At 42.1% G+C, this 27,109-nt stretch overlaps 1 protein-coding gene across 1 annotated transcript; it reads right to left on the reverse strand.

Moving 5' to 3' along the window:
* Positions 1 to 3,534: 3,534 nt before the first annotated feature.
* Positions 3,535 to 26,404, reverse strand: STK17A (serine/threonine kinase 17a). Its single transcript, XM_084508700.1, has 7 exons — positions 26,148 to 26,404; positions 19,620 to 19,832; positions 12,543 to 12,687; positions 7,277 to 7,403; positions 6,513 to 6,561; positions 6,232 to 6,411; positions 3,535 to 5,382 (listed from the first exon to the last, which is right to left on the reverse strand). The coding sequence occupies exons 1-7, from the start codon at positions 26,336 to 26,338 to the stop codon at positions 5,049 to 5,051; spliced, it is 1,239 nt and encodes a 412-aa protein (XP_084364826.1). The 5' UTR covers positions 26,339 to 26,404; the 3' UTR covers positions 3,535 to 5,048.
* Positions 26,405 to 27,109: the final 705 nt, after the last annotated feature.

Consider the following 27,109-nt stretch of genomic DNA (forward strand, 5'->3'; position numbering starts at 1 on the left):
GGACCTCACTGGGCGCTGCTGGAAGGTGGCAATCAGCAGGGCGATACCCCAGCGGCTCAGGAGATATTCCTGTAAGGATTAGCCAAAAGGCACCTGCACAATTCAGCCTGCACGCTGGGATTACAAATTAACCCAGGGGCTGGGATGCTCAAATCTCAATAAACAGCCAAAGAATCAATGCTGTTCAGTTCTCTGTGTTAACAGGAACAAGATAATCCCTTTTAGTAGCCAAATTCCTCCTCCTTCCCTAATTTTACAGGAAGTGTTGTGGGCCCGATGCTGTGTTTCACTGTGAAAAATCCTCACCTATTCTTAATTAAGAGAGATTTTATCACACGCACCTGGATTTATTTGTTTTTCTTGTTTTATAGAACTTTCAGGTTGTATTTTTATGGAAACAAGTTATTTCACTATTACAGAGCTATACAGTTGTCCTGTAACAGGAACGATTAATGAAACGCAGTAGCGCAAGAAGAGGAAATATTTTTCTCCCCCAGTACCTAGCTCTGGCTCTCCCCACAGGCAGTCATGCCAGACAAGTGGCCTGCTTGTGGACACAGCGCAGTACGGAGGGGATGCCAGAGGGTCACCGCTCCAGGACACCTTTCAGCATGACTTCTTAAACCTGGATTAATGCTGATTTGCATCTGCTCCACCTTGTTCTGGACACGCAGCCATCCCACGTCTCACACCATTCGCTGCCATTTAACTTCCACCTCTCTAACCCTGCATCTTCAGCCAGGTCATTTCCCACCAGTTAGGCCCCTGAAAGAACAGTCCTATATTGCCATTAAATTTATTTCTATGTTTAGCATACACGAAAAAAAAAAAAAAAAAAAAACCAAGAGGATTTCCGTGGATAATGTGACTATATTTATTAATCCCAAGGACAGTTTAATTCAACATCTGTAAGTGATGCATCATGGAGACGTCTACAATGCAAACATATTCCTTTATACTGGAAAAGATTACTGGTGACCTTTGTGCACCAAATATAAATTGAACAAGTACTTAATATACAGAAAACTAAGATATCAGTAACCATGCTATGTGGGCATTGAGAAAAACAAATGTACAGCAGTTCTCAGAGAACAGCCAGGGCATTGGGACAGGAGACTCCAAACAGCAAACGCCAACCCAGTCCCAGCAGTGCATTTCTAGCTCTGAGGCGAAGCCAAGCGTGAAGGCACGGAGGCACCAAGCACAGAGTGGCTGGAGCTGCAGTCCCTTGTCATGTTGCACTGCGCCCTGACATCGAGCCCGGCAACCACGCAGCTGCTGTGCGGCAGAGAAATTGGCATAACTTAATCCCATTTGAAATTAGTAGATGTTGACTTCAAGATTTTTTTTTAAATAAATTTATTATGTTTTGAAGTGTTTTCACAATGCATGAGGAACAAAAGCCAGTTAAAAAAAAAAAAAAAAAAAAAAGGCAAAGTCTCACTGTAAAGCTTCTGTACCTTGGCAGAAGTACAACAACCTGACACTACTTCCTTAAACACTTGAACTATCTTTCACGAACTGCTCCTGGGCTATCTTATGAGAGACCCTGAGCCATGGCATTGAGTGGTGCAAGGCCTCTCTTCCCCGTCCCCCCAGCAGGGGATGGGTGTTAGTTAGAAACACGAACACTGAACAGCCACCGATGCGTGTGGCAGCTTGGCAGCTGGGTTGTACACTGGGATCCTCAACCGAAAAATGCAAGAAATGAAACAAATGACAACACAAATGTTGCTTTGGACAAAAAAAAAAAAAAATAATTAAAAAAAAATGCTATTTGTTACAGAGTTTTAGTTTAGTGACAATCTATAGCCTCTCGCCTAGAGGTGAACATCGCAAGGAGACGGAAGACAAAGCTTTGCTTCCAATCAGCTGCTTAGCGTTTATTTTAGCTGCAACGCTGGCAGAGGCCTGCACCTCGCAGCCCCACCCCGCCACACGTGGCTGTGGTTGGTGCCTCCTGCACCAAGCCCCCAGAAGTTGTGGTGTCCAGCACTGTCCAAGCACACCCGAGCTGCCCTTCACGTGTTGGAGCAGGCAGTGGCCATGCTCCAAGGGCACCAGCGGGTGCCGGGCCCAGCCGGCTGAAGGCTTGCGGAGCCTCACACAGCACCGCCCACAAGCAATGAGGGCTGAGGAGCTGATTCCTGCCCCGCCACCACCCCCTTCCCCACCAGTTCTTACAGCATATGCAGCTTTTTTCCCCAAGCTGTGCCTGTGCAGCCAGCCATACTCTAGGAGCTGCAGAGAATCGGCCCTTCACGAGCTCGGGGCTTGTTCCCAGCCCGAACGCTGGCAGCTTGGCCTCAACAGCCCCTTCCTCGAGTGTAGGGAAAAAGTGCCTCACCGACAGCTTTACCCACACTTAGTGGCACAGAAATTTTTTAAAACGTGTGGGAGTGGTGGACAGTCTGCAGTTATACCTCACAGAAACTTTCCTATTACAGGGCCCACCTCAGGCGCCATGTTTATACCTTAACACTGTTGAACTTCCACAGCTTTACACACGTTCCTAACGATGCCAGTAACACTGCACAGCAGCACATTAAGGCACAAAAAGCTGAACAAAAACGCAGCTCCCTTGAAATCTCGGAGCAGCCAGCTCAGCAGCAGCTGGCCCAGGGATAGGCCCACAGTTTGCCTACACACCCTGCTCCTGTGCCACTAACGGTGGCTGCAGCACAGACAGGCAAGGAAGGGTCAGAGTTGCGCTGGCCGATGAATAGCAAGAGCTATCACCCCCCAGACCACTGACTAAGCAGTGGATTAAACGAAGAGTGCTGTCTTGCTTAAAGCATCTGAAAGATCAGCAGTGGAGGTAGGGCAGGGGCTGCAGGCACGCAGTGCCGCAGCTACCATTCGCCTCCAGAAACACCCAGGTAACACAAGTGCTCTGTAAGCTCAGAGCCTTGTTTGGCTTCTACAAGTCACCAGCCACAGATATCAAAGAAAATGTGCACAGCAGTGAGAAGCTATCTACAGGAGGTAAAAAAAAACAAACAAACAAACAAAAAAAAAAAACAACAGGAAATGCCTAATTTTTCAAAAGTATGTAAGTAAGGCATCTCTGCTTTGCAATATAAATTACATCCGAGCTCAATTCTTGAAGGACTATTGGATGCTTTCTTAAAGGTCTTCGAGGAGCAAGGTGTTGCCCTACCTACATGAACATTTAGCGTGTAACTCCATAAGGGAAGAAGCCCGATAGTTTAACTTAGGCACTGCTTTTCTGATGTGGCTACGAGCAAAGGCAACCAGACCACTGGTGTTAGGGAAAAATTCACGTTGCCACACTCAGTTTGACAGGGCTTTTTGTTCAGATTTCTTCTTTACTAGTGCTTTTCCTCCCACCCTTACAGCAACACTAATCAGATCCCCGCAGCACTGTTTTTGTTATTAATACTGTTTACCTTTTGTGTGAAGGAGCTGTAATACTAGCACAGAAAATCCTGTTCGCTAGGAAGAGAACATTCCCAGTACATTTGAAATGAAAAAGTCTGTGGCAACACAGAAGGAACAAAAGGGAAAACTAGCTTCAGAGTTTCTGTTCATTATTTTATAGCAAGAAAACTTTTGTCATGGTTTATTATAAAGGAACAGCATAGGAAACCAAATAAATAGTTGAATAGTTAACAGTACGCAATATAATAGTACTAAACTTCAATTACATAAAAATTAAACTTTGGAACAGCAACGATATTAAGGACTCCTTAGAAAACTAGGACTCAGTCCAAGACCCTCAGACTCGTGCATTGCAAAACCATGTCAACTCTGATGCCTTGTCGGTCCCAGCTTTACCCTCTGAGGGACCGTGTCCACTGAGAACTCTGCCCCATCCACGCAGCTCCCTAATCCCACTCTACCCCATCATACACATGCAGTTTTTCCAAGCATCTAAGGGAGAGCGATTGGGAAGCATGAGGTATGAGTTGTGCTTCATTGTTTCAGTTCAGGAAGAAGATTCTGCTTCCTCTGATAGTTACACTGAGCAAGGTTTGCAATTTAGCCTAAGGATGCTTCTTTCTTCCTTAAAGCAGCTGTTAAAGGAACAGAAAGAAGGCAGCAATGACCTCATGCTCCCAGCAAAACCCAAGCTGAGTTCTGGGGGTGGGGGGAAATCAAGGGCTGATTTATCCTAAGTCTGATAGATGTCTGATCTAACACGTTGAAGTCAGTGGAGAGAAGTTCAGTAACTCCAGCAGAGCTCCAGCAGACCTTGTGTCACTTTTTTTGCCCACACATCAACACTGTGGAGACGCACTGAGCTGTGTTGTTAGTGCATCCAGCTCAATACAGGAGGGAAAGGGAACAGTCTCTGCTGGTTCTCGAGACTGACTTGCTAGTTCATTTATCACTCTCCAGAGCAGGATTTTACTGTGCTCTCCCAAATAAATAAAATCATCACCACTCTACCTGGAATTGTTCACTGATACAATTTCTTTACCTGTGGGACATATGCATCTCTTGCTAGAGGAACCCAGCTCACTGTCTGGCTATACACCAAATAAGTCTGAGTCTTTGGACTTGATGAAAACAAAGAAATATACACAGAGCGTAGCTTTGAAATCTGTATGTCAAACCAGTCAGATTCTCTCGTACACTTTAAGATCAGCAGATAGCTCCACTGAAGTCAGGAGTGCTAAAAGGTGTTTGAGGAAAACCCAGCATTATGTATTTACTTTGAATGAAAAAACGTCTCCTAAAATATACTCCTCTTGACATCTGTCACTGAAACACCTGCTATGTCAACTTCGCCAGAACATCAGAACAATTAACAAAATTGTCTGCTACTCAGAGACAAAAAAAAAGGAAATAAAAAATGCAAACAAAAATAAGCTTTTATCTTCATTAAATTCATGTCAGCCACTTGAAATCTTGTTTAATCTGTTCCATGAAATTAAAAACTTGGCACATTTTCCTTAGATGCCACCTATCAACATTTCTTTTATCTAGAACATTTACTGCGTATCAGAGATTCCCTTGGCTAGGGTATTTTTGTTTAGCAGAAAGCACTTCCTTCCAGTTATAGCTATGAAGCGCCACACAGTTCAGTAAATGAATTCTCCTGGTATTTCTTGCAGCAATGGTTCCTCAAATTTAAATCGTTTGGAAATGGCTTTCTGCTCAGTTGCTTTTTCTTTTTCTGACTGCCTACATTGTCCCAGTGTATACGAAGCCACTACAATTAGTTCTTCCGTCACTATTGATTCATCCTCCTCGGTTTTCTCAGCATCAACAGATTTTTCAGAGGCAGAATCTGCATCTGGCTGGGTAACGTCGCTGCTCTCCCCTCCTGCACTCTCATTCCAGGCCCTGGAAATAGGTTCATCACTTTGTTGTAGCCATGGATGTTGAAGACATTCCTCAGCAGTTGCCCGGTCCCTGCAGAGGAAGGAAAGCGTTAAAAGGAATGTCCAAGGGAACTTGAAACCTAATGCCTCATGTAAGAGATTCATGCAATTTTTCTCCAAGGATATGACTGTACTAACCCGACAGAACTACTAATTTGTGTCAGTGGTTACTTTTTACCTAAGAAGCCTAACAGCAGTTCAAGATGATGCACATGATGCACTGTTAATATGTAAAATAAAGGAATTCATAGATCCTTAAATATCACAGTTTACTGTATTTCTGAACAACTATCACAGATTTTCGTTTAAAGTATGAAAGTGATCCCATCCTAACGTTGAAGTATTTCCACAAGAAAGAGAAGACACACAAGAAAGAGCAGACAATTTCAGTGGTTGATACACCACAGGAAAAGTCATGGGAATTGCACAGGAAGCACTTTGTGTTTTGAGAGCTGAAATTTCCAATTTGCCTCCCATCAAGAAAGGCACACTAATAAAGTAGGGAAGAGTAGGGTACTCTAGCAACTCACCCAGACTAGAAGGCGCAACGCACCTTAGCTCATTTAAAAGACACCAACAAGGTACGTGTACAGAAAGCCAGTACACTGTACCACAAGTTATACTTCATTTACAATGTTCTGACATGAATTTCAGGTTTTATTACTAACAGTTTTTTATTACTAACAGTACATTCAGAACATGCAAGTCAGGGGGGAAATGGAGAACTTCTCTTTTCATGTACAAGAAAATAATAGTACATAATGAAATATGAATAATCAAAGTTCCCTTATACTTTAAAGACGTAAATGCTAGCATGCATCTATATTTAAAACAGATCTGGTCCAACGTATTATTATATACGATTGTCTGTTTTACTTACTCGGGTTTCTTAACCAGCAAAGTTTTGATGAAATCCACAGCAGCCTCTGATATGAGGTCAAAGTCTTCTCCAGAGTAACTTACGTTCATTTGAGATATATTTAAGAATGTTTCCTGTTTATCATCCCCTAAGAAAGGCGATATCCCTGTTAGCATAACATATGCCAGTACTCCAATGCTCCTAAATTGACAGTAAAAAACAAAAAGTTTATTTTTGTTGTTGTAGTTATGTATATAAACTTTTGAATAAAGTTATGATGATCGTTAATTTGCTCAACTTACCACATATCGGTTGCTGTACTGATTGGGTCATAACTCAGTATTTCAGGAGCTATTTGGGGGAAAAAGCATATATTTTTTTTTCATATGCAGACATGATATTGTAGCTATACAATGCAAAAATAGGCATGTGGTTAAATTTAATATAAGCCACTTGAATCATGATAGTCTTTGGAAATGGATGTTTCTACTCAAGTTATTAAAACGATTACCATTGTTCGTTAGTTTTAAGTTAAAAAAAACTTTGCTTTTTATTGCTATATTCAGAAGCAAGGCCAGTCTTTTTACTAATAGAGGAAACTATAGAAACTTTATTGAAAAATAATATCCAATATTCCATATTCCATCATGAAAACTTGGACCCATAAAGAAAATACTACACAACTTATCAAAGATAATTTCAAGCAGATTTTCAAGGCCTGGAATAATTTATTTATTTTTAAATGGAAGTGATACAAACCTAACCAAGCTAAAATACTGTACTCGGCATGAGCGTATCCCTTTCAACCTCTACTCCAAGTAATGCGTGTTACCATTGCTCAGAATCCTCTAAGCGAGTCCTCATGAACACAAGCACACAAGTGGCAGTCATTAAACTGGCAATTTAGCTTTTACAGCAGTACCACATCCAAGCAATAACACAATGTTTTGACACCGTAACTACACAGCCAGTCTGGCATTCATCAAATTTTGAGAAAATTTTCCTTAATTCCCCATTGCTGAAGTTCCTTCCTCAAGGCTACCTCAATGTTGCGGTAACAACTTACCTACGTATTCTGGAGTTCCCATAATTTCCCTTAGCTCTTCACTGCTCTTCATTATTCTGGAAAGGCCAAAATCTACTATCTTTATGTCTCCCAAAGGAGACTTACTGGTTAGGAGAATGTTTTGCGGCTGAAAAACAAAAGCAAGAAGACCTTCAAGATCACCCAAATCTAATATCTATGACACCATAACATTGCATAATTATTTCAGATCATGAGCAACAACAATACATTCCATTACATGTACAGCAAACAGGATTTTTTTAAAAGTTATTATTATTTTTAACTGAGGGTGAGCTTGAAGAGACACGTAGGCTCAAAGCAGTAGCAGGATTTCCTGTTTATAACCGCAAACCAAGCACCTACCTTTCTTAGCTTAGAGCTCACACAAGAGACATGCCAGTAGCTACCATTTAACAATAGGACATAAAGATCTCCACATTTGGTCTGTTAGCCCTTCAGACAGACCACCTTTCTCTCCCCACCCAGCTCCAACTTCTCTCCTTGCTTCCTTCCAACAGATGGTGTAAAATGCTTCTCATAGGAGGGTGTCCAAAACCACCCAATCATTTAAAAAACCTGAACACACGAAACTATTTTGACTACACCTGTTTAAAGAAAGTCTGTTGCAATTGACCTCAATCTTGTTCAAAGTACAAACAATTGGATTACAGAATACTAACTGAAGAACAGTTAAAAAAAAAAAAAAAATAGGGCAGCCTGAAAAACAGGTTTTAAGAGCATCACCTTTGGATAAACTTGTTTGCTCTGACGTCACTAGATCTTGGCTGTCGTCCTTCAGAACAAACATTGTGATCATTCAGAAGTTCCCTACCTTCTATCTTGAATGGTAGCTCAGTTTAAAAAAAAATAATAAAACAACTCTGAAAATGAACCTGAGACGACAGGTGTTAGATTTTTGCAACTGAAGCATATCCTTGCCAAGAAAGTCCATGTCTCCCTGCCTGAGAACTTGCATCGCCATGTATTAGGGGTGGCTGAAAAGGGAGGAAAGCAAAAGAACCACCACTGCGGGGTCGTCCCAGCTGGATTACCACCACCATTTGTACTTCTATGCCCTCAGTCGCTCTCTCTTTATTCCCATGTTGATCACAAAGGCATGTTTTCACCCTGATACCCCTCCTCTTGAACAGAGGAATAAAACTGTACAAGAACATTTTGAGATCTTGAGCCAGATCTTCCTGCTGCAAGACCTGAACATAGTCCAGTTCTTTAATTCCCACAAAGTTTAGCCACAGTATTTAAAACGAACTCCATGATGTTATCTATCTATTTGCTGTTTATGAATGTAAGTATTTAAAGCAGCTTACTTTTTGCTTACAAATTGGAATCTGGTGGCCATACAAAGCCACCAGCTTTCGGAGCTGCACGTTACCATATGCTTTATAGTTCACATTTGTTATTTTGTATTTGTATTAGAAAAGCAAACATCCCCAAAAGCTGACCATGCCTCCCTAATTAACTTCTCAGATGTTCTTCCCAGTGGGAAATTTAGTTGCTTTCTGAAGAGACAAAGAGAAAGCACAAGAAAAGCATTTGTTCTCTGTATTTAAATGAGGAAAAGTTTAATGGCAACGTTTCTTGAAAGCCTTAAGCCCTGTTTTATAATATTTTAGTAGATAACATAGTTGACAGAAGTTTTTAATTGACTGTTTTTACACGCTTACTGAGAGAGAACTGTCTGTATTACAAATTGAGTCATAACCCTAGGAATAGCAGTCATTTTCTTATTCTAGGGAATTACTATGGGGTTAAAATAAAGTGACAGTCCAAACATCAGCATGAAACCTTGAAGAAGCTGTAGCTTTGGATTTACCCTTACTGTCAGCCTGACACAGTCACTCTGAAGCTTTAATAAAAGGAAGATGATTTTCCTGTATCTGTAGAGCTCATTTCCTTCTGGTTCTGCACTGCTGTAATTAATATATCTACGTTTGCCATGTGTTGATTTGTCTGCAAAGACCAGAGATGCCCAAGCCAGAGGCTCTCCTGCCAGCCATTTTGAAAAAGGCCTTTCACTCTTGCCAACTAGCATTAATGAAATGTCTGAAAAAAATGTAATATACCAACATTTAAAAATCTTCGCTGCAGAGACTGAAAGGTTCCAGTTTAGATCGTTGTATGATGCACGCTGAACAAAAACATATGAAAAGTCTGACTAAACGGACCTCTGAATGGATGTACACAATGAGATTGGCACATGGACAGAAAGCACATGACATGGCCACGTGAGCCTAGCCCAATGTCACGTTAGCACTGAATTAGCTTTCCTGATGCTCTGAACTTCAGTGCAAGGGCCAAAATAAGACAATATATATAAAGAGCTGTTCTCATCCAGCAACTTATCAATTATCTGTGCAACTTTCAGAAAAAGTGTACTTAGTAAAGGAGACACCCTATAACACTACACCCTGCAAGCAGGTTTTGAAATCTTGTAAACTGATGCTATAATGGCAAAATCCATACATTGCACATTTCTCATTATTCCAGAGGTCTCTGCGAGTCTTTGGCCCTAATATTTCTTGTGACTTTAATTGGTTTCCAGAAGAGTATGACTAAGAATGCATAATAATGCTCATCTTTTTAAACTAATCAATGCCTCGCCGTTAATATTAATGAAGCTAGCCATCTGATTTTACAATACTGTAAAAATAAATAAATAAATAAAATCTGATCCCTAGAAGACAAACCAGGAATTATCCAAGGAACGATAGGGTAGAAACAGGAAAAACAGTCTAGCTGGAACGCCCTGGCTAGGTTGTGTAAAAATACTAAAGCAATCACATGTTTGCGCTAAGAAAAAGTTTAAGGACTCAAATATCTTTAAGTAGAACAGAATTTGCTTGGGGATCAGGTGGGTTTTTTTTGGTCAATGTGTTAAAAACAAACAAACAAACAAACAAAAAAAAACAAAAGCACAGCAACAATGGCTAAAGAATAGAGGTATTAGAGTGGCACTGCACTTATCCCACAAGGTAATCAATACAAGTCCCATAAATTGAGAAGTAAGGCTATAATCAGGAGAGGTTCCATAGATCCTGGATACTCTATACCTGCCAAAAACCAAATAGCTGTGCCCTTATTGTTACAGAAATTTGAACTCCAAATTAAAGTGTTCTTTTGACTTATGAAGTTAGTATTTTTAACCTTTCTTAGCCTTGTGGGTGTTCCTTTAAATAAGAAATACTACACTTCTATTAATGCTATACTTCTGTATAATAAATTTTCAATCTTAATCCAACTGGAAGACTCAGATGAGAAAGCTAATCTGTAATGTTTCTGTAACAGTCCCCTTCCTTCTTTAATAATTGCATTAGTTCACTTTCTGAATATTGGTGTAAAGTGACACCCAAACCAATTTCAAATAATGATTTTGCTAGTTGTCCTCACTGTACACAACATCTTGAGAACAACAGAAAGGGGACAAGATGTGTGTTGAACAGCCCTAGTATTACAGACCAGAGAGAGTGCTGCTTGGGGCAGTCATTCTCCCAGGGTCCAGGGCAGCGCAGAGCTCTACCCATCTCCATTGCAGACAGGCAACAGCTAGTCCTTCCTCAACTACCCCAACTTTATTATTATTATTATTATTTTAAGTTCTCTTCTATTCCTAATTTCCTTTAAACTTTACCAAACTCCAATCCAAGTTCAAGTCAAACAGCCGATAAAAAGAGGAAGCTTCTCTTACTCTGCAGCTTTTATGTGCTACTAAGAGGAGATGAAAGACTCCCAACTACAATCTACACCCTGCAAATTAAACAGGATCAACACAATACTGAGAGTAAATTAAACATCACTCAACAGTAGCATTGTATTTGCTCTTTCTCCAAGTCAAAAGTGGATTACATTATTGTATTTTGCTATTAAAAACATACCAGGTTTCAACAATCTTTCACAAGAAACACACTTTTGGAAAGATAATTGTGTGGCAACCCTACTAAGCCACACCAAAATACCCCATTTTTTTCCTGTCATAACCAGCACTGCAGTGTACTTTCACTATTAAGTACTGCAGTAAAATAAAGAACAATGCATTTCAGATCAGATACCCAGCTGGTCGGGGCTGAAGGAACACCACAGCTTTAACTCCAGAAACGTATCAATATATACAAAAGACATGTTTTAATTTTACATGAAGTTTGCTTCAAGGAAATTCAATGGAAATATTTTTGGCTAGCATAGCATATATACAGGCAAAATAGAGACACTGAGTATCTTGTACAAGCATACTGGAGCTTTAGTCCTTTTGATCACTTATTACTAGATAGGAATTCTTCATTAAGTATTAGTACAGTTATTTGATGTGTGACTAAATCAATGGGCTACAGAAAGTTTTAAAGGATTCCAGAGGTGATTTAAATAAATGGTTAGAAAAATAGGCAGATGAGATGTTTGTGTGCAAATATTACCCATTCTTTGCTTTAGCTAAGGCATGGTTCATGATTTGCTGTTGTATATAAGTATGTATAGCTTGATACTGGAATCTACTGGGAGCTTTGTACTACTGCCAAAAAGCAGTGAAGTATAAACAAGGAACTCAGCAACAGAAGAAACATGTAGTGCCTTACTGCATGTTTAGGAATTACAGGAGAATTAGGCCTGTAAGAAGAATTACAAAATTTTAATGCAAGTTGCTTTTAATACTATCTTGCTTAGAAAACTAATTCAATTTCAAAATGAGATAAAATTGCCAAATTGTCATATTTGCCAAGTGTTTGGTAGTAAATGACAAACCTGTAAATTAAGTTATACAGCATTTTTTTCAGAAAACTACTGAAATGCTATAAACATATTTAACAAATTAACATGCTGTTTATTAGTCCTCTATGAACACTTTATTCTGAAATGTTACACATTATATTACCAGTGTCTCTGCCATGCCTCTGCTTCATTAAAACTCAAGTCAACACAAAACACAGCCCTATTCTTAAAGGGCTAAATAATACTCAGACATTTTTATTGCACTGTCAGAATGAGTCAGGTCTTATCCAAAGCGCACATTCCCAAATTAAGGTACAATGCAAATCCACATTTCACTCAAATTGTGTATTTGATATAATCATAAAAGCTCCCTAAAAGACTTGCAAACCTAGTGCCTAATACTAAGACCCAAAAGTTTATCATTTGAGGAATATCTAGGAATGTGTGTTAATTATAAGTTAGCATTAGTATGATACATGCCCAGCAAGGAAGCCAGCACTTAAAAAGAAAAAATAAATAAATAGGAAAAATACAGCAACACTCTTACCTTTAGGTCAAGATGAACTACATTGTTTCTGTGCAGGAATGAAACTCCTTCCAGGATCTGCTTCATAAGTCGCTTGACGTCTTTTTCTTTGAAGGCTTCCTCCCTTTCAGCAACACACTGGTCAAAGATTTCACCTCCAGCGGCGCTATGGAACAGCACGAATGTTACTATTTCAAAGACTAAGCTATAGCTCCTATTTCGCTCTACTTGCACCATTTTATTCAGCATAATAAAGATCAGCAGGCGGCATTATCCAGTAGGGGTATTTTCAGTTATTAAACGTTTGGCAAGCTCTAGCAGCCTAGGAAGACTTGTGTGCAGTACGGCAGCTTTGAAGAGAAGCAGAGATCTCATTCATTTAGGTTAGACAACACAAATACTACAGAAACTCTTGGGCCTATTTTGGCAACATTAGTGACTGTGCTTTGAGATGAATGCTACATTTGTTTAAGGGCAGCGTTTAACATAAAAGATGTGCCTTTTGCCATTTCTACTAAGCTACATGGAAATTTGGCCAAAGTATGCCTTTGTAAACACAAAGTAAAATAGCCCCACCCTCAATCCTCCTCCAAAGACTTTGCACACACTCAAAAAAGACTAAATGTAAAGTTTATAGTTTGTGAAGTCTCTGGGGTGCAGGGATGCTTTAAGTTTCTGAGCGGCTTTCATCTAAAAATACTTCTGAAAATTTTAGCTCTCAGAGCTTGATTCCTTATCTTTTGTTTATGCATTTAAATAAAAAACAAGTCAAAGGAAAAATATGAAAACAACTACAGATGAATAATAACACGATTTTAAAGTAGTCCAAAGCCACATGCAGGACCATCTCTGTAAGGCAATGACTCCACAGATGCCTTACAACGTGACCCTGCAGCATCAGCAGTACAACAAGCACAGCAGATGCTCCATCCTCCAACCAGAATGGGCTTATGAACATCAGAACGGGGCCAACTCGTGTATGGATTGCTGGATTACTGCTTAGCAACATACAAATGAAATTAACTCGCACACACTTTGTTTCACATGGGATTCTACAATCACCCCTTAGCGAAAGCTGGTGAATCCCCTGAGCACAGCCTTCTCCAGTCACCCCACACGGTGACGTGCCCAGCCTAGCTCTGCACAAGTGTGAATCTTGGCTGATGCACAACCATCTCATCTGCCTTCGCTTCTCTTCTCTAAATTTTATTACCGAGGCCATCCAGAAGACAGAGAGGAACATTCAACACAGACCTAATGGCAAGCAAGGCAGTCCTACAAAATGCTAAATCTGGATTATTTTGAGTTTTCAATCAAGTGAGTGTTAATGCTCTGATACCCCTACAAGCGCATATTCTGGACACCCTTCATCACTTACTTCTTCAGTACACTTTTATTTAGTTCAAGAAGAAAGGCAGTAATATTTTAGCTTTGGATGGGATTCAGGTAATTTATTCTAACATTCTAAATAAAATTCCTTTTAAAAAGTACTATCGCTTAGAACTTGTGCGGAACTGAGAAGATGGGCATAGAATATTGTCTACTGTAATTAATAAATTACACATTCCGTTTTAAGAACATCATAATATGCTACTTGGAAGACTGATTTAATTTCTTGTAGCATAAATTATAATGCATACAGTGATAAAATCTACTACTAAAATTACTATATATAATTTTTTTTATTACAGCAGCAACTCTTTGCCATTGGAAAAAAAAGCAAGGCAGTACTTCTGTTGCTTAAATTTACAAGTGAAGTAGGAATTATCCCTCCAAACAGCTGTTGTCAATCAGGAATTGCTTTTTTAAAAATAAACACGGCTGAAAATCAGCGAAGGGAGGGGGCCTTATAAGGCCCTATTTTCTGTATGTCTGCTTGGTGGTCATGATAAAATCAAGTTGTGCTCTGAACAAATAGGAACACTGACACAGCCAACATGCTAAAATGTACGCTACCTGGAGCTTTAATACGACACTTAAAGAATCCTGAATTACACTGCTTAGAAGTCACGGCAATCAGAGTTGAAGCACAGAACGTCCCTTCATTGAAATCAAAAGACAGCACTAGCAGGACAGAAGAAAACCCCGGATTCAGGTTTTTATTTATTTCTAGAAGGTATTTAAGTAACCTGTGGTACTTCTGAAGATGCTTCAGTTCATCATCAAATTTAAAAGTGAGACAAACAAATACAGCCCTTAGACATACACACCCACTGTAGACAAATATACTTAGCTTTACAAAGGACTTGCACATGGAAAAGTGTTTTCAAATGCAATGTTTCTTTTTTTTTTTCTTCTTCTTCTTCTTTAAATCAACCACTCTATTTAGGATGTAGACAGAGCAACTCCTTCCAGGCAATTCACTCCATCCCAGAATTGCCACATTCAAATAAATAATTAGTGACCCTTCAGAAGAGCACAGAGAAATTTGTTACTGCAAGACTGTTTTGTGTATTGCTGCTGTGGAGTGCGCCGAGCTGACTCCCTGAAGCAAACCAGTCAGCTGACTGTGAGCCAGCTCAGTCACAAGTGGTTGGAAGTACAACGTCAAACCGAACTCCAAGAAGATCCTCCTGCACATCCATGCCAAATTTTGCCAAGCTACTTAAAAATATTTTCAACTCTGATGTTTTATATTCCCCAACTACACTTCAGGGAAAAACAAAACAAAACAAAACACACAGAAGGGATTAAAATACCTGTTAGGAAAGTATTCTGAGCATGTCAGTGCTATGATTTCAGTATCTATGCAGACCAAGAGTTTTCTTGTGTTTAAAATTTATCCATTTTTCCTTCAAGAGCATATCTTCAATTAAGTAGCCACTTTTCTCAAAATCGCTATGAAATAACTTGCTTTGCTGGGTAACCCCACCCACCTCTACAGAAAATTTTCGCAGGACATAAAAGCAAGGAATTGTCTTTAGGACAACAAAATCTTTAGGACAAGTCACCTTAATGTGAAACAAATCAATATTTAGGGGCATAACTTTCGGAAATTCAGTGCTGTCTAGAATGCGTTATTTTTCTAATACACAGAGGTGTGAGATGCATGAATTCTTTCCAACCTAGAAGTTGCAGCAACCCGTATTCCTTAGGAATTACCATATTTATGACCGTACTGCTGTACTACTGGCTTCTTCATAGATTCAAGTGAAATCCAAGTGCTGTTCATCAGTGAAAGCACGCTGACACTTTGTTACTGCTTATCAGTATAAACCAGCTAAACATCAGTTGAAAGTCTGGAGCATTAATCATGGTTACAATCACGTTGACTTTAAATTTGGTGGAGACTGCTTATCTTCCTCTGGACATCTTAATGCACTGCACAAAATTCAACATCCTACTTTTTTTCAAGTGCACTTACAATACATTAAGAGTTAGAGCGTATCATTAGAGAAAAGGCTGAACAAAGCCATTTCAGGGCATCCAAAAAATTCAAATCCCCCTGACTTTAATGGGTCAGGAACTGGGACAGTCTTCCATAAGCCTCAGCAGCACAAATCCTCGGAACACAGATTCGGATAACAGGTCCTTAGAATACTCTTGATGTCAAATCCGAGTGAGACCATAAGCAGCCTACAAGGATCAAAAATTCACTTATGCTCTGTCAAAAGCCTCTCTTGAAAGTGTTACCCTTGGAAGAAGAGAACTGGAAACTCATTTGTTTTCTGTACACACAGCTTATATTGCAGGGACATCCCACCAAGGTGGTTGTCACAAGACCACATATTCGTGCTCACTGCTAGCGACATTCACAGCCTCCTTTCCTCAGCGAGGCATACACCACTAGACAGCAAGCATGCAAGCAAATTCACTGTGAATTTTTCAAGTGTAAGGCTACCACTGCACACCAATGAGCCCAGAGACAGAGGGAACTAAGTCTCCATCTGATGAGAGAACACACGGGCAGGAAGCATTCGTAGGCATTAAGTTGCAGAGGCTTTGCTTTTAAGCTCCTGGTTGCCAGCCAAACGCAAACTTGTGTCCCCCTGCCCCAACCTTTCTGAGTGGGGAGCCTAAGGGCTGAGATGCAGGGCGTGAGGTAACCAACTCAGTTTGAGGAGCTTTCCCCTAAAACTTTACAGGGGCTCCCACCTCGATCTGATTGTCATCCCTCATACCTGCATTAAGCACTCTAACAGACGGTGTGCAGACACCGGAGCAGTGCAATTATCCCGACAGCACAGGAAGGAACGTTCTCCGGGTCCAAATAGCTAGAGGTGGAAAAAGTACTTCGTGCAGCGTATCAAATAAACCCCAACCACCTCCTCAAGACAGCAAAGACAACTTTTTTTCTTTCTTAAACCTCGCGTAACAGAAGTCTATATATACACACACAAGACCCTGTGAGGTAACTATTCAATTCACGGGCTCCTTACTACACATAATGGCCTGGATTTTGAAGTTACACAAAGATGTTTCTCCAAAATCTGACCCACTGCTTGCAATATCCTCTACTCCTTCCACAAACATATAAACAAAGTGATGACCACTTCAAGACGCCAGTTCTGAAGCACCAGATGCACTGTTGCTCTTTCTTTCAAAAGAAATCGGGAACAGTCAGGCAGGTCGTGTATAAATGTTGAGCCCAGTAGCTATATTAAAAGGAAGAAAGCAATTTTGAAATCTGAATGTGTCAGGTTTTCCCCAGACACTAAGTGTTTTTCAGTAAACATTTTTATTCATTCAGTTTTCACTGAAATACAGAAACAAGACTGTTAATTCCAGAGTAATTCCAGACTTTCCATACTGTCCCTTAAGACGAGCTCTTAAACCCTCTGCTGCTTGTTGGCAAAAAGCCTCAGCAAGTCAGTGTTGTTAGTGTGGATGCAGATACAGCCTTACCAACCTGTTGCTGTTAAAGCCAACACTAATGCCTCGCTGCTTGCCATTGCTCAGAGCTTGCATGAACACTTAGCAGCCAATTTTAAGTTTGCTTTCTGTCAAAACTGATCGTGCTTTAAAGACAACCCTCATGTGATTTTAATATTTCTTCTCATGAAGGCAGAGCAGTAGCACCCCACCCCCCTTACGACAGATCCTACATCAAGAGAAGAACTTCAAAACCTTAGCAGATAAAGTTAGTGGGCAACGATTAAGTATTTATTTTTCTGCTTTCCATGATAAAGATCTGCCACGCAGACCATCAAGCTTAATAGAAACTGAAATGCCCTAGAGAAGCTTACAGTCCAGATATGCTCTTTAATCCTCTGCATACAGAATGTCAGAAATTTACTAACATTCATACCTGTTTTGTTGCAACATGCCTCTGGAACATGCTGACATTAAAGAAGCATCCAGACATATTTGCTGAAGTCAGTGAAAGAGCGTTTTTGTAATTTACAGCTCCAACACACAGCTATTTATCTGTAACGAGGTGTGACTGATGCATATAAAAACAATAATGTTGCTAATTATGGAACAACCTGGTTACTAGTTAATACTTTGGATTAAAAATGTTTTGTAATTTTAACAGAACTGAGTTCTAAAGGAAAACTAGCAATCTGCGTTAGGATTAGTGCAAAAAACATTGCTCATCCCAAGCTGTGAATTCTATATACCTACACAATCCAGAAATTTACACTGCTTTCTAATTAGATCTGTGTTACTAGTGTCTAGAACATGTATTTTTTCATCTCCAGTAACTGCAGAGGCTCTGTCACACTTTTGCATTATAACAAATACTTGAACTCATAAATCCCTAATACCATAACTGCACAATGAAGCTGGAAAAAATGTATTCTAGAAGGAAGCTTGCCTTAGCAGACAGTCTCATTCCATGTCACTGAAGTGCAAAGATAAAGTTTCTTTTGACTTCTGAACACCATCAGATTTGGGCACAAGATTTTTCACCATTCATTTCTGTCATCAAGGAAGGAAACAGCTGTACAAACTAGATTGACTTCAGCAGACCAGTCAAGTCACTTCTGAACCATCAAGCCTGTTCCTCTGCTAGTTATTTTAGAGCCATAGAGCTTTCATGGGATCTTAACTGAGTTCAACACCAATAAGCATTTGGCTACCTCTTAGAACCTAGATGACAGAAAACAAAGTCTCTGGGTAACAGATAAACTTTCACAGCTGTAAAAAAAGACAAAAATCTCTTCTGGACAAACTCAAAGCAGGGGAAACAAAAGGCAAGCGTAGAGTCACAAGTTAAATGCCACTAATATGGGTGAATGTGAAATATGAAACTATTCTAGGTCTGAATCCTCGTACTCTCTTGCAAGTCTGATTTTCTCCAAGACGACACTGGAGCACTATGTTTGAGATATGTCTTGACTGTCTGCTCAACAGGTCTTTAACTTCTTGACAAGTGCTCTTGTCTTTTGCCAGTGCATGGAAGACAAGTTTTTGTCTGTATCACGTTAAGAAGATGCAGCTAGCCAGACAGCATGACTGAACAAACTAGTCTGCAAGCACTGAGTAGGGGAGAGCTTGCGGTCCTAAACTTACATGCTTCCTGAAAGATCTGGTGTTTGGAAAACTTAATAGTTTAACCAGAGAGAGCAGCCAAGAGAAGGAAAGTTTCAACACTAAATTCCCTAGTGTTAACTGTGATAGGATACCTATAAGTAAACTGCTCCAAATGCTAGCTCTGTATTAATGCATGAGGTTCATGAAGAGGTGTATCAAGCTGAGAAAAATGAGTACAAATCCTGGTATTTGTCAGTTGTCGTCAAACGATTCCCTATCCCAAATTAACTTCAAAGTTCAAAAACAAAAGAAACAGCTTTCACTTCATCTTTGCCACTGCCAGCAACAAACTTCAGTACTTTCAGATACTCATTGCTTCTTTCACAAGTAGAGACTCTGCACAGTTCATATTTTACTTTTTTTTTAAACTATAGAAATTATGTTTCACCTTTGAAATACCCTGCATAATTGGAGAAATGTATTATAATGTGCTATAGTTAAAAGACTGCACATAACTTCCTGTAGTACTGATTTTCTCCGCAATTATTTTTTAATTCAAGCAGATAGCAGGCAAACAATAAACTTGTTTTGCATATTATTCATAGACACACAAGATTTTTACATTATTAGCTTTAAGCAAATACTGCAGAAGGTTATTCAGGAATTATCATTAGTACTTACTATTCCAGGACTAAAATCATCTCTGTTGCAGTTTCATAAACTTCATGCAAGTTAATGACCCACAGGTTGCATTGCGCCAGCTCAAGGACTGCAATTTCATGGATTATTTCCATCCGACAGTCTTGACCCTTTCTTCTTTTTCTCATGAATTTTGCCGCAAACTCTTTTTCGGTGTCTTTCTGGATACATTTCTTCACCACTGCAAATTTCCCTCTAAAATTAAAGGAGAATTTTAAGTTAGAAATAAGTCCTTCAGTGAAAACTTTAGTACAATCCTGTTGCGGCTTAACCCTACCAGGCAGCAAAGTGCCACACAGCCTCTTGCTCATCCCAAGTGGGATGGGGATGGGGGAAGAATTGGAAAGGTAAAAGTGTGAGAACTCCTGGGCTGAGACAAAGAAGTTTAGTAGGTAAAACAAAAGCCACGCACAAGCAAAACAAAGCCAGGAATTCATTTGCTCCTTCCCATGGGCAGCCAGGCGTTCAGCCACCTCCCAGAAGGCTGGGCTCATCACATGTAATGAGCAGTTTATTGGGAAGACAAGCACCATCACTCCTAGTGTCACCCCCTTCCTCCTCCTTTACCCCAGTTTATTACAGAGCACGATGCTGTGTAGTGTGGGACACCCCTTTGGCCAGTTTGGGTCAGCTGTCCTGGCTCTGTCCCCTCCCAGCTCCTGTGCAGGACAGCACGAGAAGCAGAAAAGTCCTTGGCTCTTTGTAAGCGCTGCGCAGCAACAGCTAAAAATACCGGTGTTATCACCACTATTTTCATCAAAAAACCCAAACACAGAATAGTGCGAGATTCTAAAAATAAGGACTTGAAAGTAAACAAAACACAGAAACCCTCAGTTAAGAAACCTGACTTTCAAACATATAGTGAGCTGTGCTAGTTAGCAAGGTGAAGATACCACAGAATACCTTGAGCTGGAAGGGCCCCACAAGGATTGAGCCCATCTCCTCAGCTTTTTAGTAAAAAGGTGCACGAGCAAGCACTTTGTGCTTTCTGTGACTATACTCGAGCAAACTAATTGCCCAGTTATTGTTTTCCCTACCGCATTCAAACAACAGCAGCCAACAGCTTTATTCAGTGACTGCTCAAGATCCTTCCCTATTTACTAGGGACATTTAAAAAAATGTCACTTTGCATTTCCACCATGTCATGTCTCCAATGACAACAGCTGTAGTTCTGATTGCTTAACAGTTCTCAATCCTTTATCTTCGGTCTCGTTGTTTAAGGAACAGGAAGAGTTTCGAGAAGCACAGAGGCTTGGCCAACATAAGGCACTCTAACAGCGACACGTGAACACAACACACTGCAGAACTGCTTAACCCACATCAGCGGGCATCGTTTCTGACAAAACAACCAGGGGATGAGCTGCACCACGCCAGCAGCCCAGCTAAAACCACACGGCAGCGCTTACATCAGAAGCCTTCCCCCACAGCATTTTCGACTGAAGTTCCTGCCCTGAACTTCCTTGCAGCAGAGCCCAAAGCCACCTGCTCCACTCAGTCCCGTTCGTACCGTCCTGGTTTAGAGTGAAAAGGTCTGATAATTAATGCATCATCTAATGCCGTGACAGATTCCCACACTCAGTATAGTAACCTTGCCTGTACGGGAAGAATTTACAAGAAAACTATCTTTATTTGTATGTAAGCATGCTTGTAAAGCTGCAGGAATAGCTTGCAGGGTCTTATTCTGCTTCCTTATTACCTTATTGTAGGGTAGCTGAAACCAAAATTAGAGTCCTCCTCTGGCCTGGAATACAATTACACGGGTTTTGCCTCTCCTGCGTCCCAGCTGAAGTGTACGGAGTTAACTAACTCCGCTCGTGTCAGACTTCTCGCTCTCACAGCTCCTAACCTGTTGGCAGCCTGCTTTCCACGAAAAGTGACTGCTGAAAGGAGTTGTGGTCAGCTCGCTTATAATAGAAATTTGTTTCAAAATTGCCCAGTCTAAATTAAGTCAAACAAGCACCCGCAAAGTGGGTATTTGCTAGGCAATCTCACTAAAATAATCTGACTTGCGACTACCGAGGCAGCCACAGTTATTCCTCTGGGAATACTATTTTGCATAAGCACACATTATCTGCAGCACCATAATATTAGGATAGATCAGAGCACAGCAGATGTGAAGGCTGACAAACACTAAGAAAATGCTCTACGTAAGCTTTGCAAATGCGTGAAAACATTACGGGGTTCTGTAGTCGTAGGGAAGGTGTGGTCAAAGGATTGCTCTAAAATGGTTTAAATAATATAGACGGCGTGCCGTGGGAGGAACAGGCACCCAAAGCCTCTAGAAAAGAGGCTAACAAACAGCTACGTGCCTGCTAGAGATGTATCAAAAAGCACGCTGGCAGAAATAACAAATGCGGACAGCATGGGCAGCTTATCAGGAAGCAGAGAGTGTTCCAAAGATTATACGCTCCCGATCCCCAAAATATTGGGAGGCCAGTGCTTCTTTCAAGTGGAGTTCTAGGAAGCTTGTGATTAGTGTCGTGGCTACAAGCATAAACATCCCTCCAGTATTGCAATCCTAACCACAATTGAGAGCAACCTTCCCCATGTAGCCAGGGAAAAGGCTTTTAAGTTAGTCCAAAGACGTGCATCTGTATGACTCGTGTGCAGCAGAGTTATGCGCTCACCAAAGGTGCTAAAAGCCCTGCTGAGGCTGCGTTTTGGCACGAAACCCAAGCACTGCACAGGGGGAAGAGCAGCAGCTATGCCGATAGAAAAAGAAAAATAAAGACGTGGGAAACTAACACAGCTTGCTGCTGAAGGGTCTTTTATTTTACAACCCGGTGGACACTAAGCATTTACACCAGCGATTTGGACTGCTGGGTTCCTCTGTCTCTCTTTTTCTTGAATAGCCTCGGACTTCTCAGCTCCCTTCCGAGCACATGCCTCCTTGCCACTGAGCCAAAAGCTTTTAATTTGAGCACCAGAAACAGGAGCTTCATAAATTTTAAGCCTCTCTGATAGAGCCTTCAAGCAGCTTGGTGTTGTTGAGACCAACATACAGAATCTGTAAGCAAGTGCCTCAATCCTAACGAGCCTGATGTCGCCGATCCCTGTGGAAATGGGACCGCTCCCGGCGCGCGAGGCACTGCTGCGTGTGCCACGCGTGTGCCGCTGGGCCGGGCTGGACAGAAGCCTGCGAGGTGACGGGATTAAAAGGACGAGTTACGCAGGGGGCCAGCCGACAAGTGTTAATTCTCAGTTGTTCGGGACTAAGAATCGTGCCCGGCCCCTCGGTGGCTATACCTGTAATTAGAGCCACTGTAGCTGCCGCCTGCAGAACTCACCTTTTCTGAATCCCATCCCAGAAGAGAGCAAACTTGACAAACCTGATATTTATAACCAACAGAGCTAATTGCTATGCAGCCTGCTAGATTCACAGCTGAGACTGTTTCCGAGCAAAGATCCAAAGGCACTGTCCAGTGGACAGTATTAGACCGCAGCAATTTAGCTGCATTGAGAGCTAACAAGGGGAACATAGCATTGAAAGCAGCACAGGTTTGAGAGGAAATGCTTAATGTTCATCTCCAAAGTTAAAAACTGGCTACCAGTTATCGAAACACAACCAAAAATACTGTTAAGGGAGACATGAGTAGGAAACTAGAAGTAGCTCTCAGCTTTCACAAGTGCCTCCATGAGAAATTGTGATTTAAGGTATCACATCCGAGTACAAAGCAGCTCAATGTCACCTTCCCTGACTGCCAGCAGAACTAGCATCATTTTGCCTGGCATACAACAGGGCTTAGAGGAAAAGCCTCAAATCACAAATCAAACGTCAAATCGGATAAACAGGCACATTTATGTCATACTAATTCACTTTGTCACAGGTTCAGGAGAACAGAGAACTAACCTGACTGTAATGCTTATTTTTAAGATGACCTATTAAACACTGTCACTGTTACTAATAAAAGGAGTCACAGCAATTCCTATTAACCTGTTTATTTTACAGAAAGCTCAGAAAAAAATTCCGAGATCCATAAAATTATATGCAATTTCTTACAAATTTCATAGCAAACTTTTTCCCCCAGAAGTGTGATTTTCTTTCTAAGTTTTTGGTTTCCAAAGAGCAAGGGGTGGGGAGATGCCATTTCCGATGCTCACGAGCAACTAGCTCATGCCGATTTCTTCCCAAATGGCGGAACCAACTACCTGCACACCTTTGCTTTCACCTCCTTTTCCCTGTCCCGGCGTTCCACAAGTGTTTCCCCCTGGCTGTGCAACTGGCCGCTGAGAAGCGCGATAGCATGCGTGCACGTTCTTACTGATCTGATGCACAGAACTGTTCCTGAAGGCTACCTCAGAAATATGCAAGTTCAGGCCAAAATTTTTTGGAAAAAAAAAAAAAAAAAATCAATACATAGGTTATCTGCACATGAAACCACAGTTTAAAAAAAAAAAAAAAAAAAAAAAAAAAGTGTTTCTTGATTATTCTGTTCAGTCTCCCCAGATGATTAAAATAGTTGTTATTCTTAGCTCTGGGTGGAGAATGAGCTTGTCTGTTTTAACAAAAATCTAAGAATGAGGTAAAATGAGCTTGTCTGTTTTAACAAAAATCTAAGAATGAGGAAAATCAGCTGAATTGCACTTGATGTACATTTACAGGGATGCACTGCATCCATTTTGCTGGCAGAATATTGCTGGTTTTAGAGCTATCATTTAAGAAGACTCTTGTGGAAAGCAAGGCTCCTACCCAGCTCTAGAACCAGGAGTATTTTCTGAACGCAAATTACAGCTACCAGTACGTGCATAGCTTGTTTTAAATTAAAAGAGGAAAAAAGAGCACAATACTCCAACAGTGAGCTAAAGAATTAATTGTCTAGTAGCATTTTGTGTGCAATTAGGAGATATTTTGTTGATGTAAAGAAGTATCTGAATACAATTACACTGGACATTTTAAAGAAGCTCTAGGTAATATAAACCAGTGATGAAAAATTTTGTTTGAGGCTGTGTTTCTGGAATATGGAGCTTAGACATTCAGACACTCATGCACAGACTTGCAAATATCCTTCAAATCTGTCACCACACACACACAAATATTGCTCCTAATTCTACAGTAAAATTATGGCTCAAGTGTAGATAAGGCGAAAAGTCAGGCAAATTTTTTCCCTGTTGTCAGCAAAGTATACAATACTTCAAATAAACTTATATCAATCTAGCACCAGCTGAAATCATTTAAGAGACTGAGCTGACTACAAGTGGCACCCTTAATCAAAAAAAGTTTGATTTCAAACATCACCCAACTTGAAATGAAGAATTACCTGGGCACATTCTGATTCAGGGACAACAAAATTAATTAGGCTCTGAAGACCAGCCCCAAAATTAATTTATTAAAACATTTCATTAAAAAATGCCACTTCTATGTCAGCTTAAACATCTCAAACTAATTTTCCTTCCAGAGTTGCCACTATAACCATAATTTCAGCATTCTTCCTAAATCAACCTGTTTATTCTAGCAGCTGTATCTGGGCTTACTTACAAATGCCTGCTCAGCTACTGCACCAGGCAGCGGCCTTCTGAAGCACATAACCCTTACGTACTCAAAGCATTTTTTTCTGCAAACAGAAGCAATGAAGCCTGATTTCCTGCAGTTTTGCACCAGAGTCACCCTTGCGACATCATGACCAGGCTCTTCCCACACCAACACCTCCACAGTCCCCTCCACCATGCCACCAGGGGCCAGCAGCCCCCACACCTCCCTTCCCTCCCCACTTTTTTAGAAGGGCAATGAACAGGGGATGAGGGCAGCAGGTGCCAAGGCTGCTGCCAGCACACACATGCTGGAGGCCAAGGAGCACAGATACCTGCTGAGTTTGTGCAGCAGCCTTGGGCTCAGCAGCGGTGCTACATCTGCTTTCTCCTCTCCCCCTACTACCTGCTTTCAACACAATTTGTGCCAACTGTGCTATTCTTATTCTCAACGCCCTGTCTGAAGCTCAGCTCTCACCTTGCTTCCCTGGTTCTGGGAAAAGGGTGGGCAACCACGCAGCACTCAGACTGCTTTTCCTTACCCATTTCCTTAGCAAACGGAGCTACCGCAGCAGGATCAAAGCGCGCTGCGTGCACAAGGGCTGCCTTTTGGCTGAGACAAAACCTGTCACCTCAGGTTGCTAACTGGTCCAAGCCCTCCGTAAAGATAACCCTGCTCAGAAGTACGGACTTCCATGCTTTAGGAACAGAAAACGCGATTTCTGCTCAGCATGCATTATCGATCAAACACCCTACACGGCGAGGGTCAGCCAGGCTTTCCACTCACCACCTTTAGGTTGCCTAGGCAGCAAGAACTTCTCTTTAGTGGACGCACTAGGGGTGAAGCATCCACTTTTTGAAGTAAAAACGTAGCAAGGAAGCATCTGAAACTGAACTAAGAGACCAAGCGTGCACACTCGCAGCCCCTTAGGACAGAGCTGCAGGTGTACCGCACGGCTCTGCCCCGCACCGACCCCGCGGCGGTCTCAGCTCGGTTTTGCCGTGCCTCCCCATTTTCGCCTCCCCCCCCCGCCCCGCACACACCTGCCCAGCTCTCGGCCGGGGCTGAGGCGGTACCGCAGGTGGAAGGGCTCGCTGCGGATGGCCGTGCGGATCTCCGACAGCAGCCCGCCCCGGCGGGGCTGCGGCTGCTGCTGCTGCTGCGGGCGGGCACCGCGGCAGCGCCCAGCCTGAGGCGGCGGCGGCGGCCCCCCCGGCTTCTCCTCGGGGCTCATGGCTTCTCCCCGCCGTTCCGGCTCCGGCTCCGCTCGGCTCCGGCTCCGCGTCCCGCCCGCCCAAGGGAGCCGAGGGGAGGCGGCCACGGCCGCGGCGCCGCCCTCTCAGCGCCTCACCTTGGCGGGCGGGGGCTGCCGAGCCGCGGCGGTTGGGCAGCGCCGCCTGGCGGGGCCGCCATTAACGGGGGGGTGGCTGCTTCCTCCCGCTGCTGCGAAACCCCCTCGGAGGGGCGAGATGTAACTGCTAATAAAGTGAGAAATGCTGATAAAGATGTGTGTGCGAGTTCTGGGCTGTGTGTGCGAGTTAATGGGTTCCTGCTCACGCGCGGTCAGCGCTCACGCGTGCCCTGAGGGGGGCGAAGGGAGCAGGGCGAAGCCTGAGGGGAAGATGGCAGAGATGGACACGAAGTGCATGGCCCTGGGGGAAGGGAGCCTCAGACCATCGGTGGGGACACCGGTGGGCTGGAGGGAGGTGCAGATAAGGGGGTAGCTCCAAGTGTTTCTCCTCAGAAAGAGCAGTCAGGCATTGGGATGGGTTGCCCAGGGAGGTGGTGGAGTCACTGTCCCTGGGGGTGTTCAAGGAAAGGTTGGACGTGGTGCCTGGGGACATGGCTTAGTGGGTGACGTTGGTGGTAGGATGATAGTTGGACCAGATGATCTTGGAGGGCTTTTCCAACCTTTGTGAGTCTGTGGTTCTACATATCCCTGAGCACACCCCGAGGAACCTCGTTGCAGCCTGCGCTTGGCCTCGGCGGTGTGCGAGGCTGCAGA

The sequence above is a fragment of the Aythya ferina genome (genome assembly GCF_964211825.1).
Source record: "Aythya ferina genome assembly, chromosome: 2".
Lineage (NCBI taxonomy): Eukaryota > Metazoa > Chordata > Aves > Anseriformes > Anatidae > Aythya > Aythya ferina.

Excerpts from the sequence above, each read along its gene's own strand:
- STK17A (XM_084508700.1), bottom strand. The coding sequence starts at position 26,338 with ATGAGCCCCGAGGAGAAGCCGGGGGGGCCGCCGCCGCCGCCTCAGGCT. Across the intron at positions 6,412-6,512 it reads AGTACAGCAACCGATATGTG|GAGCATTGGAGTACTGGCAT; the intron begins GTAAGTTGAGCA and ends CTGTCAATTTAG. Across the intron at positions 5,383-6,231 it reads TTGCTGGTTAAGAAACCCGA|GGACCGGGCAACTGCTGAGG; the intron begins GTAAGTAAAACA and ends CTTCCTCTGCAG.